The 14,978-nt window shown below is 40.4% G+C and overlaps 1 protein-coding gene and 1 pseudogene across 1 annotated transcript in view; one reads left to right on the top strand and one right to left on the bottom strand.

The window, feature by feature from the left end:
• Window positions 1-2,701: 2,701 nt before the first annotated feature.
• LOC115429046 (neurofilament light polypeptide-like) lies at window positions 2,702-5,748 on the top strand (annotated as a pseudogene).
• Window positions 5,749-12,043: 6,295 nt separating this feature from the next.
• Window positions 12,044-14,978, bottom strand: part of LOC115429097 (neurofilament medium polypeptide-like) — a 33,234-nt gene continuing 30,299 nt past the window's right edge. Inside the window, 8 exon segments of the mRNA XM_030148345.1 lie at window positions 12,044-12,740; window positions 12,743-13,270; window positions 13,272-13,540; window positions 13,543-13,724; window positions 13,726-13,861; window positions 13,864-13,916; window positions 14,126-14,215; window positions 14,217-14,248. Of these exon segments, the coding sequence (XP_030004205.1) occupies window positions 12,486-12,740; window positions 12,743-13,270; window positions 13,272-13,540; window positions 13,543-13,724; window positions 13,726-13,861; window positions 13,864-13,916; window positions 14,126-14,215; window positions 14,217-14,248 (1,545 nt within the window). The 3' untranslated portion in view covers window positions 12,044-12,485.

Here is a 14,978-nt window from a genome sequence, read left to right as displayed (position 1 = left end):
CGCCCTGCTGCAGATTGTCAGATTGCTGTTGGGTTGGGAATAAGTGTACACAGGGGAGTTTGTGTGATCAAAACTGTTACGATGACTCAGCCTGCAGTATAGTCCATGCAGCTTTCACTGAAGTCCCCCACCTCCCACTACCACTGCTTCTGTTTTCACACAGTGCTGTTGGTAGGTACTGGGGGCCTTTGCTGCATAGGCATATTACTGGAGCACACGCTATAGATCATGCACACACACACACACACACACACACACTTAGTGCTCCATACGCATACACAAACACAGATAATGCTGCAACCCACTGCAATACACTTGTTCTGTGCATGGACTTAAGTCTCCTATCAGCTGCAGGATGTTTCTAACCATCATCTTTTACTGATCTGCTAAAAAACATATTCCATTCACAGAGGAAAAGGAAGTGCATGTCAGCAAATGGGTGTTATTGATCTGTTATATTATCTGTGCTACATATAAGAGGAACTGTTCATCTTTAAAGGTATAACCTGACAAGCGAAGAAGCTCCTCCAGTAATTCTTTTTTCATTTGCACTGTGAAACATATAAAACACAAAAGAATATATTGCGTATACAGATAGGCTAAGATATTCATGTTGGTTTTTCATGCCTTTGCAGTACAAGGCATTGTATAAGTTATTTTCAACATATTCACATGCGAGGTCCACGCATTTATTCCAGCCGCACTGCAGTCCTTGAATCCTTTTGAAGCTTTCATCTCAAAAGGCAAGAAAAAGAAACGACTCACAGGCAGATATAACCTTGTCATTTCTTTAGTTTTTTCTCTCCAGCCAAATGATTTATTTTTTCATGTTACGAAACAAAAGTCAAACGGTGCCAAATCAGGTGAGTATGGTGGGTGGTTGACCAGAACAAAACTACACACCACAACAGGGGAAACTGCTGACTTGAGAGCTGGAGCGATGAACTGATACTTGATACGAGTAATGTTTAAAGTCATCTATTAGCTACCAAATACAGCACAACTCCACCTGGAAACAAAATGTACAAATGCTTAGCCAGTGAGTAGGGATGCACCAATACCACTTTTTTCCAGACCAAGTACAAGTACTTACATTTGAGTACTTGCCAATACTGAGTACTGATATGAGTAGTTAATGATACCATTACAGTTTTTAGTTACTTTTGAAAATGTGCTTTATTGTCGTTGTCATTAGTCTGACTGTAACAAAGTGCTGCTACGGACATTTAATGTGTTGGAATGAGGTTTCTCAATCAATCCACCAGGGGGCGCCACTCTGAATTAACCATACTGGACAAATACCACGAAGAAGAGTAAAGTTTTTGGGAAGAAGAAAGTCAGTAATAAAAAACACGGGGATGACAGAGGGAACACTAATGTGGATACCAATGTTGATATTGATGAGGGTAGTTGTCTTAAATATGTCAGCAGTTTTTCTCTAACTCACACAGTCGCTCTTTGAACAGATCCTCTACCTCCACGGTTCCTGGTGGTATTCTCCGTCTGGGTACGCATCTGTGAGCACCTGGAAAACAGATGGAATGGTCGCAGAGGATGGACAGAACGGTCTGTCTGTATCCCTCTGTGTCTTTGACGTTACTTGCAGTCACCGTTAATTTTGTCACTGTCATCTTTTTTAGAAAAATCTCCACACTGCTGACATTACTCCTCTGCTGCGTATCTGCTGCACTTAAAGTTGGAATACAAGCACACGCTGAGTATCGGACCAGTTACTGATAATTGGTATTGGCGCATCCCTACCAGTGAGTTGAAGTAAATAGATGCTGGGTTTCATCAATTTGACATCCACTCTTCATATTTAACTTATGAACCTTTCCATCCTCACTTGGACATAATAGCTCAGGCAGTTTTGACATAACAAATGCAAACAGACACGCATCCTGGTGAAATCAGTTAATTCTGCAAAAAAAAACTGTCTTTTAATGCCTTTTATCTCCTTTAATTGCATTTGTAACCAAAAGTGCTTCGCCATAGCCTCACATGACACATGACTGTGTCCTCATGTCCCACCCACTATTGAGGTACATATCAATGCAGGCCTTTTGAGGTCATGGCTGTTGTTCCTTTCTCCACCACTAGGGGAGTAGCTGTGTCACTGCTGTGGAATCAGGACATCCCCTCCCTCCTTCCCTTTCTCCTGCAGTGAGGAAAACACGACTTACATTCAAATATGTTTGAAGCACTACATGTATAAAATGCTATGTTTGCCTTCTCTGCAAAATGTGCCACTGCTTTGCTCACAACTAATGGGGAAAATCCTGGTGTCATGCCAGTGGCACCAGAGATTTCTATCTTTGCATCTGCTCATCTGTTTTTTCATGCACTGTGGTAAACTGGGATGTTTTCATAATAAAAATATTAAGAAACTGTCTTTCTTAGATGTTGATGTTCATGTAAACTTTGTAACTAAACAAACAGGAAAGTCCAGGGTTGTAATAGATCATTTTGTCACCTTTTTTCACCTGTTATTTCTTCGATCTGTCTTTAACCCTCACATTTTTCACCCAGTCCACCCCACTAATTCCCAGGGTTCCTCTCTCTGTCTCTTTTTGCCATTGCAGTGTAAGACTACCAAGCCTGCATTGTCAGAGTTTGGGGAAAGCGCTTGCGTCAGAGCTCAGTGTCTTGCTATAAAAGCGCACTCTGCTGCAGCAGTGAGCAGTCGAGGCTTAAACTGAGCCCTGCATACACCTCCACACACACATACACACACACACACAATAAGAGGAGAGGGAGAGCAGCCTGTCCTCCCAACACTCAGCCATGAGTAGCATCGGATATGACCCCTACTATTCCACCTCTTCATACCGACGGTGGTATGTGGAAGCTCCCCCTCGTGTGGTGGTGACCAGAGGGAGGACCCACTCCGTCTACTCTTCCCACGCCTCCCCGTTGTCCTCTTCCCGTCTGCAGTACTTCTCCCAGCCGGGTGCTGCTCTCTCCTCCTCACCACCAGCCTCTTCGTTGGAGCTGGAGCTCAGCCAGGCAGCCCAGATCAGCTCAGAGTTCCGCACCGTACGCACCCAGGAGCGCTCCCAGCTGCAGGATCTCAACGACCGATTTGCCGGCTTCATTGAGAGAGTGCGTGAACTGGAGCAGCAGAATCGTGCTTTGGAGGCAGAGCTGCTGCTGCTGAGGCAGAGGCACACCGAACCGTCCCGCCTGAGAGCACTGTATGAGCAAGAGGCCCGGTCCTTGAGAGCCGCCGTAGATGAGGCCAGAGCAGAACAGCAGGCTGTGCTCAGCCAGAGGGAGCGACTGGAGCAGACCCTGAGCGCCCTGCAAGGTCGATATGAGGAGGAAGTGTGGCTCGTGAAGAAGCTGAGGGCAGGCTGATGGAGGCCCGTCGTGAGGCTGACCAGGCTGCCTTGGCCAAAGCCGAGCTGGAAAAGAATGTTGAATCTCTGCTGGAAGAGCTGGCCTTCCTCAAGAGGATTCATGAAGGAGAGCTGGCCGAGCTGCAGGCCCAAGTCCATCTGGGGGTCCAGGTTGCAGTCGAATCTGAGGCCGCCGCTCCTGACCTGTCTGGGGCCCTTAGGGACATAAGGGCCCAATATGAGAGGCTGGCAGCGAGGAACATGCAGGCGGCAGAGGAGTGGTTCAGAGGGAAGGTGGGCTCTCTGACTGAAACTGTCGCCCAGCACACTGACGCCGTGAAGAGCTCCAAGGATGAAGCAGGGGAGTACAGACGCCAGCTGCAGACCCGACTGCTGGAGATCGATGCATGCAGGGGCTTCAACGAATCCCTGGAGAAACAGCTACATGAGATGGAGGAGAAGCAGAGTGCTGAAATAGCAGCAATGCACGTGAGTGTTAAATGTATTTTATTGGAATGTGATACAGTCTGCATTGCATTGCAAAGTATATTTAGCCTTGATTTCACATAAAGGCCTATTATGTTACATGTTACAGTAATAAGGACGTTAACTTTGTCTTCTATTTAAGGATACCATAGCAGAGCTGGAGAATGAGCTTAGGGGCACCAAACAGGAAATGGCTCGCTACCTTAAGGAATACCAAGACCTTCTGAATGTCAAAATGGCTCTGGACATTGAGATTGCTGCATACAGGTGAAAGACAATAACAGAAGAATCACACACTATCCAAATAACTGTTGTGATGGTGATTGTGACATAAAAATACACATGTGTGTTTGTCAAAGGAAAGTCTCAAGCTCATGATGATGATTCTATTAAGTCAAATAATACAGCAGTATGTAGCTACGCAAACAGGAATAAATAAAGATAGTACAGGAAACAAACATAACTTTTGTGAACCAATTTAGATGTTATTTCTTCTCAGTCAGAACATTTAAAAAACTCATCTGTCAAGTTGAATGAAAAGCTGTGATTCTTGTCATTTGTTTTAAATCATTCTTTTTGAATTAGATTAAATTGAACTAAAACTGTTGTCATGACAAAGGAGTCTTTTACTGACGCATGTAAAAAGATCATCAATCATCAGCTTCAGTTGATCCTAATCTGTTCTAAATGTTTGTGTCACAGTTAAATAATGACTTTGACTGAACAGAGAGCTCATTTACTGATGACCTTCCTTCTTCCGACCTCTACAGGAAGCTCCTGGAGGGGGAGGAGTCTCGTTTCAACGTAGGCGTGGCCGGAGGAGTGTCGTCTCTGTACGGCCACAGTTTGTCAGCGCCGTCCTTCAGCCGACCCGTTTTCTCCAGCCTGAGCTCCGGCACCTCCTACCTGGTGACATCACGCCTGCTCAGCTCCAGTGTCAGCACCACCGAAGGGATCATCTCTGCCAGTCAAGCCCAGCAAGCAGAGGCCAGCCCACCTGCTGAAGAGGAAGAGGAGGAAGAGGAGGTGAAGGAGGAGGAGGAGGAGAAGGAGAAGGAAGAGGGAGGAGAGGAAGAAGCAGAAGAAGGACAGGAGGAGGAGGAGGAAAGAAGGTGAAGAAGGAGGGAGGAGGAAGGAGAGAAAGAAGAGGAAGAGGAGGCTAAAGAAGGAGATGAAGAAACTAAGGAGGAAGAGGAGGGTTAGCACAACTTAAAATGTTGAAAGTAGAGGTCAGAGGTCATGGTGAAATTTTAAGCTTTTAATATTCCAATTTTCATCTTTTCATACAGGTGGTGATGAGGAAGAGCAAAAGGAGGAAGGAGCGGAAACAGCAGAAGACGAAGGAGAGAAAGATGACAAAGGTGAGGAAGAGGAGGCCGAAGTGAAAGAAGAAGCACAAGAAGAAGAAGAAAAAGCACAAGGAGGTGAGGCCGACGAAAGAAGAAGAAAAAGAAGAAAAGGAGGAAGAACCGAAAAAGGCTGAAGAGAAAGAAGACAAAACCGATGCCAAGAAGGAGGACAAAACCGATGACAAAGAGGAAAAAGCTGCTCCCAAAAAAGACGACAAAGCTGATGCCAAAAAGGAGAAATCTGATGAAAAAGCAGACAAACCCGCAGCTGCAGAAGTAAAGAGCAAAGATGACACAAAGGGGAAGAAGTAAGCAACAAGCCTCAGCAAGTTTCAGTGTCCACATACAATCCTCAACTCGATTTCCAGTAGAGGCTTCTCCACTAGGCTCTCCAGTCTGCTTGTTAACACGGTGCTCAAACAAAACAGTTCAATAGCCATTTACAGCAACAAATCAAGGTTATCTGCTTGCCAATATCCAGATAAGTCCACGGCGGTGTTGGCCTGCTGAATGTAACATTAAAGGCTGAATGTATGTGTGTGTTTTGGTGGATAAATAAACACTTCTAAAAGTAATGTCTGTCACTGGTTTGGATTTTTTAACACCTAAACACAATGTTCTATAACACAGGTGTCAAACATGCAGCCCGGGGGCCAAATCCGGCCCACCAAAGGGTCCAGTCTGGCCCTTGGGATGAATTTGTGAAATGCAAAAATTCCACTAAGATATTAACAATATTTTAGTTCAGGTTCCTCATTCGAACCAGTTCAATCTCAAATGGGTCAGATCAGTAAAATACTACCCAATAACCTATAAATACTCACAACTCCAATTTTTCTCTTTGTAAATGTAAATATTTTCATGTATTTACACTAAAACAAAAGTATAATTTCACAAAAAATGTGAACAACCTGAAATGTTTTCAGACAAGTAAGTGCAATTTTAACAATATTCCACCTGTTACTAAATGTTCTGTGTATTTACAGACCTACTGTGATCTGTAAGTATATAATGTACATGTGTAAATGATCAACTGAAGCATGATATTGTTAAAATTACACTTATTTTTTCAGTTTGTTCATGTTATTCACAATGTTTGAAAGGATTGTTTGCAGATGTAAACATTTTCATCATGTAATTTTTACTTTTTTCACTCTAAAACACAGAGAAAATTTTGGAGTAGACATTATTTCTATATAATTATGTTATTATTTTACTGGTTCAGCCCACTTCAGGTCAAAGATAGCTGAATGTGGCCCCTGAACTGAAATGAGTTTGACACCCCTGTTCTATAGCTATAATCCCAGTAAGTCTATGTGAGAGCCTGCTAATGTTAAAGACAGTACACCTCTAGTATATACCTGTACATAAGTTGTGGGAAGGTTCTGGAAAAGGTCTTTCGACATTAATAGGCCTGTGAGTTTATATATATGACCATTCCATACACAACTGTCAAAATCAGAGCGAATAATCGGAGCAGTTATTTGCAGAAAACTGGTCAAAATCATGAATATCTTCAGTTTTCACACCTCAAATCATCTTAAAAAATAAGATACTAATAATAACATTGGCTGTCATACATTAGGCAAACTATCACAATGATTCTGATGCTCTCCACCAGTATTGCTCATTACTTTTGGATGCTTAATGTCACTCATGGCTCTAGAAAGTAAACAGTTCAGCTATAATATCCTGTAACCATCTGTCTTCTTCTTTATTGCACTAATTCCAGATGTTTTCAGTCTTCAAAATGCAATGATTCTTTCATTTTTTCCATTTGTATATCGTTTATATCACTCATCCAACTTACCTCATCAGTTTCATTTTCTTCCCCTTTACAAACCTGATTCATGGATAATGATATGATATTTTAATATTACATAGATCTTTGCGTAAATGTGCTGACCTCGACTCCTTACACCTTATTTTAACCAATAAAGACCCAAACAGCCACCGATGACACAAACCATCTACTGATTAACTGTTTAATACCTGTTCATCCACTAATCCTATTGATACATGTAAATAATTGGTGTAAAATACAGTTATTCATTTTCATGGTCATCAGATATGACCCAATTGGATGTTCAGAGGCTCTGTAGTTACCGTGGAAACAGCATCATCTTCTACAACATTGATTCACCTGTAAAACCCATGGAGTTGGATCAATGACAGTGGATGGACACATTAAGTGTATTTTCAGTTGATGAGAGATTGGACTGAAAAAGACACTTCTTCTTCAATTTTCTCTGTTTCTGATAAAATAACCCTCAACTTTAATCTAAGCTTTTATGAACATCTACATGATCAGTGAATCAATTGCTCGGAAAATACCTAATTTGTACTTAAAAATGCAAAATACAGAGCATAATATGTGAAAAAATTGTGATAAATCACTTAAGAAAGGTTAAAAATAGAGGTAAAATTCATTTGGGAACTGCTACAATATTAGCTCTTTTGGTCTTTATGGATTAACATATAAAATTCATATTACTCTTGCTTCACAGTACATTAGCACTTATGTTGATTTACTTATTTCCATGAGCATCTGTTCAGGAACACAGCCAAGCTTTAAACTGTTTATTACAGCTGTATATTCTGACAGTAATAGACTGAGAATGGATGTGACAAGTTGAAAACAGTGACTTTCAGTGATCAGGTTGGTGTGTTTGACCACCTTTTGCAGGCTTTTCACTCTTTAACACTTACAGACCTAGAATTATGTTTGTGGGGACTTCCAGATGGATTTTTCTCTGCATTTAACCATTCCTAAGTGATTTATCCCTATTTATTATTTATTCTCTGTATTTTTAGCATAAATCAGGTATTTTCCTACATTTAATTTTCTGAACATGTAGATGTCATTACCCAAATTTCAAACTTGTAAACGTTTTTGTGTCTGTATGCGGAGTGAAACTTTGGAACAGTCTAGATAGCCAACACAAGAAATGCCAAAATATCCACAGATTTAAACTGGTGTATGAACAGATCGTATGGTCCTAGTGCAAAGATAGAGGGTCTGAATACTTTGTTACATTAATATTCTGTCCTGTCTTAGTTTGTTTGTCCCTTGTTTTTGTGTGTTTGGTGATTGTTATTTGTTTGATTGCTGTTGTTGTTTACTTTGTCTCATTGTTTACTTTATTGTGTATTCATTTGTGTTGCCTTCAAGGATTATGTATGTATGTATGTTTGGTTGTATGTATGTGTGTATGTTTGTATGTATGTATGTATGTAGTATGTATGTTTATGTATGTAATGTATGTATGTATGTATGTATGTATGTATGTATGTTAGTATGTGTATGTATGTATGTGTATGTATGTTTGTATGTATGTATGTATGTATGTTTGTATTTGTGTATGTATGGATGTGTATGTATGTATGTATGTATGTATGTTTGTGTATGTTTGTATGTATGTATGTATGTATGTATGTATGTATGTTGTTGTATGTATGTGTATGTATGTATGTATGTATGTATGTTGTATGTATGTATGTATGATTATGTTTGTATGTATGTATGTATGTATGTGTATGTATGTTGTATGTACTTGAGCATTTTCTTACTTTTCTAGTATGTCAGTATGGGTGTTTATGTATGTGTATGTGAGGATGATAAGTGAGGTTAATAACTTACAAAAATCTAAGGGACTTGATTTTTCATATATTATGCTGACAGGAAACTAAAGGATAGACTGTTGTGTGGAGAAGGGGGAGGGGGGTTAAATAAATTATACTTCCTCCCACTCCTTTTCGAATATGCAAATTAAATCATGCATATGTAAAAGCTTGGTTTTTGTTTTTGTTTCTTTGTTTTTTGTGTGTGTGTTTTTTTTTTGTTATGTTTTGTTTGTTTTTTTTTGTTTTTTTTTTTGGGGGGGGGTGGGGGTTAAAATAGCCAGAAAATATCAGGAAATTCAAAGGTTATAAATCAGAAAAGAGAGGAAACTGAAGTGAAAAGTGCCCTTTTCAACCAAGCATATTATTAATTGAACTTAAAAATAAGCATCTACAACCACCACCTTTTGTCAAACTACATATGATTTACTAATGAGTCAATGTTGTAGAAGATGACAGTTTCCATGTTCACTGCGGAGTCTCTGAATGTCCAGATGGCTCATATCTGATGCTGCTGACATGCTGAGAAGCTACATTTTAGCTGAATTATTTACATGCATGGATAGAATTAATGGTTCAAAAGTTGCAAACATTTTAGATCAGTAGATGGTTTTTGGAGCCCTGCGATGAACTGGTGACTCGTCCAGGGTGTACCCCACCTTTGCCCATAGGTATCTGGATAGGCTCCAGTACCCCCCCGACCCTAGTGAGGATAAAGCAGTTCAGATAATGAATGAATGAATGAACGAATGAAGATGCTTTTGGCCACTGGCAATTTAGGCCCTTGAGGGTCAAATGAAAAGAGGTGACCTTGATTGTTTCAAAAGCAGAGCCTCTGCATTATACAATGGAACTCCTGAGCTTACAAGTTTTTTCTTGACAAACAACTATAAGACAAACATATTAACCCATAAAGACCCATTGCTATTTTTGCAGCAGTTCCCAAATGAATTTTACTCTGTATTTAACCTTTCTTAAGTGATTTATCACCATTTCTTATAATATTATCCTCTGTCTTTTGCATTTCTTCAATAAAAGTCAGGTATTTCCCCATATTTAATTTACTGATCATGTAGCTGTTCATAAAAGCTCAGACTAAAGTTAATTGCCATAATATCAGAAACAGAGAACAATGAAGAAAATGGGACTTTTTCAATAAAATCTATCATTAACTGAACATAAACCAAGTGTCTCCATCCACTGTCACTGATCCAACTCCATGGGTTTTACTGGTGAATCAATGTTGTAGAAGATAACGGTGTTTCCATGGTAACTATGGAGCCTCTGAATGTCCAAATGAGTCATATCTGATGACCATGAAAGGATGACAAACTGTATTTTACACCAATTATTTACATGTATTGATAGAATTAGTGAATCAATAGGTATTCAACATTTTATATTGGAAGATGATTTTGGTCACCAGTGGGTGTTTGGGTCTTTATGGGTTAATGAATATAAAAATGTGCAGTTTGCTTTCCAGGACATGAAATATGAATGTGCCACAGTCTGAATCTCATTTTATATTGGTGAGTCATAACCTGTGTGTTGTTTATTGAATTATTTTATTTTTCAAGTAGGGAAAAAATGCTGCTCTGGCACTGATATAATTACATCTTCCTTGAAAAGTCAGACATCTACGATCTGTCTTGTCTAATGTATTTTACCATCTCTTTCTTTGATTTAACTGGCAGCTGTACTCGTGCCTCTGCCCCTGCAGTAAACGTTTACCATGGACGGACTTTCAGCAACAAAAATTGTCATTGCCTCCAGAGCCCACAGCTCTTGGCAAGGACTCTTGGCGAGGCTTCTCACCCACACATCAAACAGAACGTAAATCTGAAAGGTTTCAGCAGAACATTAGCAAATATACTGGAGTCATCGGTCAAACATTATCCCAGTTTTTACACCTACAACAAATAAATCATGAAGTCGTAATAAAACAAAATGGAAACAGGTTGAAATGACGAGACTTTTTGAAAACTTTTTCATAATAACATTATTGATGTACTTTTAGCTGTTACAGATAATATTTATTGTGATTATATAGGGTACTTTTATTAACTTTTTCCCTCATATTAAGCAAACCTTTTCACTAGGTTTACAGATTATATGATAGATGGTGCCAATAGATTTTATTATCAGCATTATTTTTAATATTATTATAATTTCCTAAATGTGAAAGTTGCCTGGCCAAAGACTTTTATTGCAATGTAATTTCATAACAATAATTTTTAGTGAGTTTTATTTTATTTAACTCATTTTCATGTATTTCTTTTGGGGTCAAAGCACGGTATTTGAAATCTCTCTGAAAGTACATTTTAAACACAATGTGACAGATTAGTGTTGCTAAATGTGCCACGTTTTTACTTTTAAATTCATTTTTGCTTCAGTTGGAACATAAGGGATTATCCAAAACAAGGAGCTGCTTTATATTGAAATAAATGTTGGAATGGCAATCAATTAAAGATCGCTCTCTGACAGGACATTACTGTGTTTTGACCCTTTAATATTTAGTTAGCATTACCTTAAGGAGTATATTACAAATGAGCATTAAAGTGTTAAAACCTGTGCACGTAGGGATGTAAGATTTTTATGTAAAAGATTCATAATTGTACATTTTTCACTACAAGCCTCTACTTCTGACTTATACTCTTTTATATATTTATTTACAGCCTCTAAAGATGGTTGTGATGGGGTCGTAATATCTGTAAAACACAACATGATAGAATGACACAGTCTAAAACAACAGAAGACAACAGAAGAATATTTTACATTATGACATTTATTGAGCAAATGCTGCTGGGAAATCGTTCATGATGAGTAAAGTCATGGGATTGCAAACAGTAGCACCTCATTTATTTCTGTATTTAAATTCAAGTCCATCCTATGCATACAAGAATGCATGTATCTGCGCATTTACAGTTAAGTTTTTTTCAGTTGCACTCAGGTAAACATAACAGACACTGATAGAAAGCATGTTTAAGGCTAGTAGTTTTCAGGTTCATTAAGCTTTAACTGCTTCAGGTACTGGATGTATATGATCATGTGTTCATCGTATCACTACCCTGGTCTTTCTTCACTGTGTTTTGTGTACTTGTTGTTTGTTTCTTTTTGGCTCAGTTGATATCTTCACATGTCATTTAAGGCTTCTTCAGCAGAACATGTGACCCTCCCACCTGGCGTCCCCCACTCCCCTTTACTGAAAGTCAAAAAACCTCTAATAATATATCGCTCACTCTCCACCCACAGTGCATTTATTCCTTTTACATATTTACTCTTTTTACAGTGTAGTTCTACCGTACATACACATAAGAGAGGACATGAATCCCCTCCCCTGAGCTAGCATGCAGAAACCCCCCTCCCTCCCCCCATTGAGCTCACCCATGAACTGCAGAAAGAAAGAAAAAATAGAAGAAAATGTCTCAGTCGCTTGCTCCTGGCCGCATCTGCAGCGAAGCCCATTTAAAGCTTTCACTCAACATGCATTTTTGAAGTTTTTAGCATTTAGGTTTTGGCTTCTCTCTATGATTGGTTTCATATGTTTGAGAGTGGTTATCTTTAATACATCGCTCTAGCTGTATGATTTTCTTTGTTATGTTAGTTCTGGGGTTGATTGCTTGTCTTCGTGTCCTCTTCTCTGGTCCCTCCATCCTTCCTCCTCTTCCTCCTCCTCCTTGTCTTCGTCCACTCACTCGGCCTCGGTCACCTGCTTGACGGCCTGGGTGGAGTGCTTCTCCGTCTTCTTGGTGGAGACCAGCTTCTCCTGCTGCACCTCCTCCACTTCCTTCACCGTCTCCGTCACAGTGGTAACTGATTTGGTGACATGCTTGGATCCATCTTCTCCAGTAGTGATTGTCTCCACAGTTTTGGTGATCACCACTTTCTGGCTGCCGTCTTCCTTCACCGGGCTCTCGTCGACACCGTTGGCGATCACGTCACCCTCGTCTTTTTGTCTTTCTCATCCGGGCTGCTCTTGTCTATGTCGCCGTTCATTGCGACATCTTTCTTTTCTACCTTCTTGTCTTCTGTTTTCTCTGATTTCTCTTCCTTTGGAGGTTTAGCGCTCTCCTTCTTAGGGGACTCAGCTTTGGGGGAACTCGGCTTTGGAGACCCAGATTTGGGGGAGCCTTCCTTGGGAGATTCAGATTTAGGAGATGCAGGCTTTGGGGATTCAGATTTGGGAGACTCAGGCTTAGGTGATTCAGACTTAGGAGAGCCAGCCTTTGGGGATTCTGACTTCTTGGCAGCCTCTTCCTTCTTAGCCTCAGGTTTAGCAGCTTCTGATTTCACAGCCTCTGTCTTAGCTGCAGCTTTTTCAGATTTTTCCTCTGCTTTTTTCTTTTCCCTTCTTCTCATCTTTTTCATTATCTTTTTGCCTTTGTCTACATCCTCTTTCTCCTCTTTCTCATCTCCACTTTTGGATCCCTTGTCACTACCTGCATCTTCATCCTTTTCATCACCCTCCTCTTCAACCACCCTCCTCTGCCTCCTCCTCTCCTCCACTGCCCTCTTTGTCTCCTGCTTTTTCTTTGGCAGGAGAGGTTTTAGACTCTGGAGCTTTGGAGCACAAGACTGTTTCCTCAACTTCCTCCTCATCACCTCCCTCCTCACCTTCTCCCTCTTCGCCTCCGTCTTCATCATCCCCCTTTTCTCCCTCCTCTTCTCCTTCTCCCTCACCCTCCTCTTCCTTCTCTTCCTCCTCTCCACCCTCTCCTTCTCCCTTCTTCTCATCACCTTCTTTCCATCCTCCTCTTCTTCCTCTTTACTGGGAGCACTAGAGCTAACTTTGGCTTCAGTGGCGCTTACAGCTTCTTCCTCCTCCTCACCTTCATCCTGACCTTCACCCTCTGCTTCCTCTGCTTCCTCTCCTTCTCCTCCCTCCTCACCCTCCTCTCCTCTTCCCTCCTCTTCTTGAGTGGAAGACAGCTTGTGCTATCTCTGCTAGATCCTCATCAATGTCAGCCTTGTCATCTTCTACCCTTGTCTCCTCAATGATTTCCTCCACAAACTTGTGCTGCACTTTAAGCTTTGGAGCATCTTTAGGCTTGGAAATTTTGGAGGAGACGCATGGCGATAAGGGAAAGTGCTGAAGTGTGTCTCTTCTCCCTCTAGGAGTTTCCTGGAGATGAGAAATTTAGAAATTATTTATCTCAGACTGTTTCAGAAAAAGACCTAATGGGAGTCAAAAAGGTAGTAATAAAGATGCTTGAAAATGTTGTATGTACTTTTGGTTAACAATGCAATATGAACTGTCTTCTCTAAACATTTTCTAAACATAAATAAATACATAAATACTTGACTATTGCAGCTGCATAGTTCATAGTTCACCTATATGCAGCAATTTCAATATCCAAGGCCATCTTGACATTGAGCAGGTCCTGGTACTCGCGCAGGTGACGGGCCATCTCCCACTTGGTGTTTGAGTTCATTGTCCAGCTGGTGAATTGTCTCCTGTGGGTACACAAAGCAGGCACAGTCCATGGTTTGGTAAGTATTCAAGAAATGTTTTCAAGTCCAGTTTCACAGTTACATGTTTTTCAGAATCACTGAACAGCCTCGGCTGTGAAGTAATTGTGTTTGTGTTCCACATTTCTGCTGAATTTGTTGTGGTATGCAATCAGTTATAGAAACGGATTTTAATGATTGACATCAGTGTCATAAAATGCAACACTTTTCAGCAAATGTTTAGTCTCCTTACAAATTTAAACTTGTGAAAAACTCTCTATGAAAGAGGTTTTTTTCTAATAGATTCTGACACAATACAGTATTCTGAAAATGTTGAATGCCTTTCAAGGGCAGCCTCCACAGTTGTTCAGTATACCCCCACCCATCCCCAAACTCTGAGTGGTGTGATGCAAGGACAGAGCCAATGAAGGCATCGACCCATGCCTCTGACTCAGCAGAGAGAGAGAGAGAGAGAGAGACTACTGCAGTGTCTTCCATTAACTATTTCCTGACACTTGTGTCATTCTACCGTGTAAAACTCGGTGCTGATATGGTGAGCGCAATGACGCGCCACACCAACCATTACGCAGCAAAAAATGTTTCCACAGAAGTTCTTCACCAAAAGGCTGTATGTTACGCAGTAAGACACTTTCTATTCCGTCATTAAAATAATACAATAAATGTTTTTTTTTTTAAAAACCCTGCGTCGTTTAACTAATGAAGTTATTATTCTGAT

The sequence above is a fragment of the Sphaeramia orbicularis genome, chromosome 12 (genome assembly GCF_902148855.1).
Source record: "Sphaeramia orbicularis chromosome 12, fSphaOr1.1, whole genome shotgun sequence".
NCBI classification, from domain to species: Eukaryota; Metazoa; Chordata; class Actinopteri; order Kurtiformes; family Apogonidae; genus Sphaeramia; species Sphaeramia orbicularis.
Note: the sequence above shows the minus strand (reverse complement) of the source record. Positions and strands in the feature narration are given on the sequence as shown.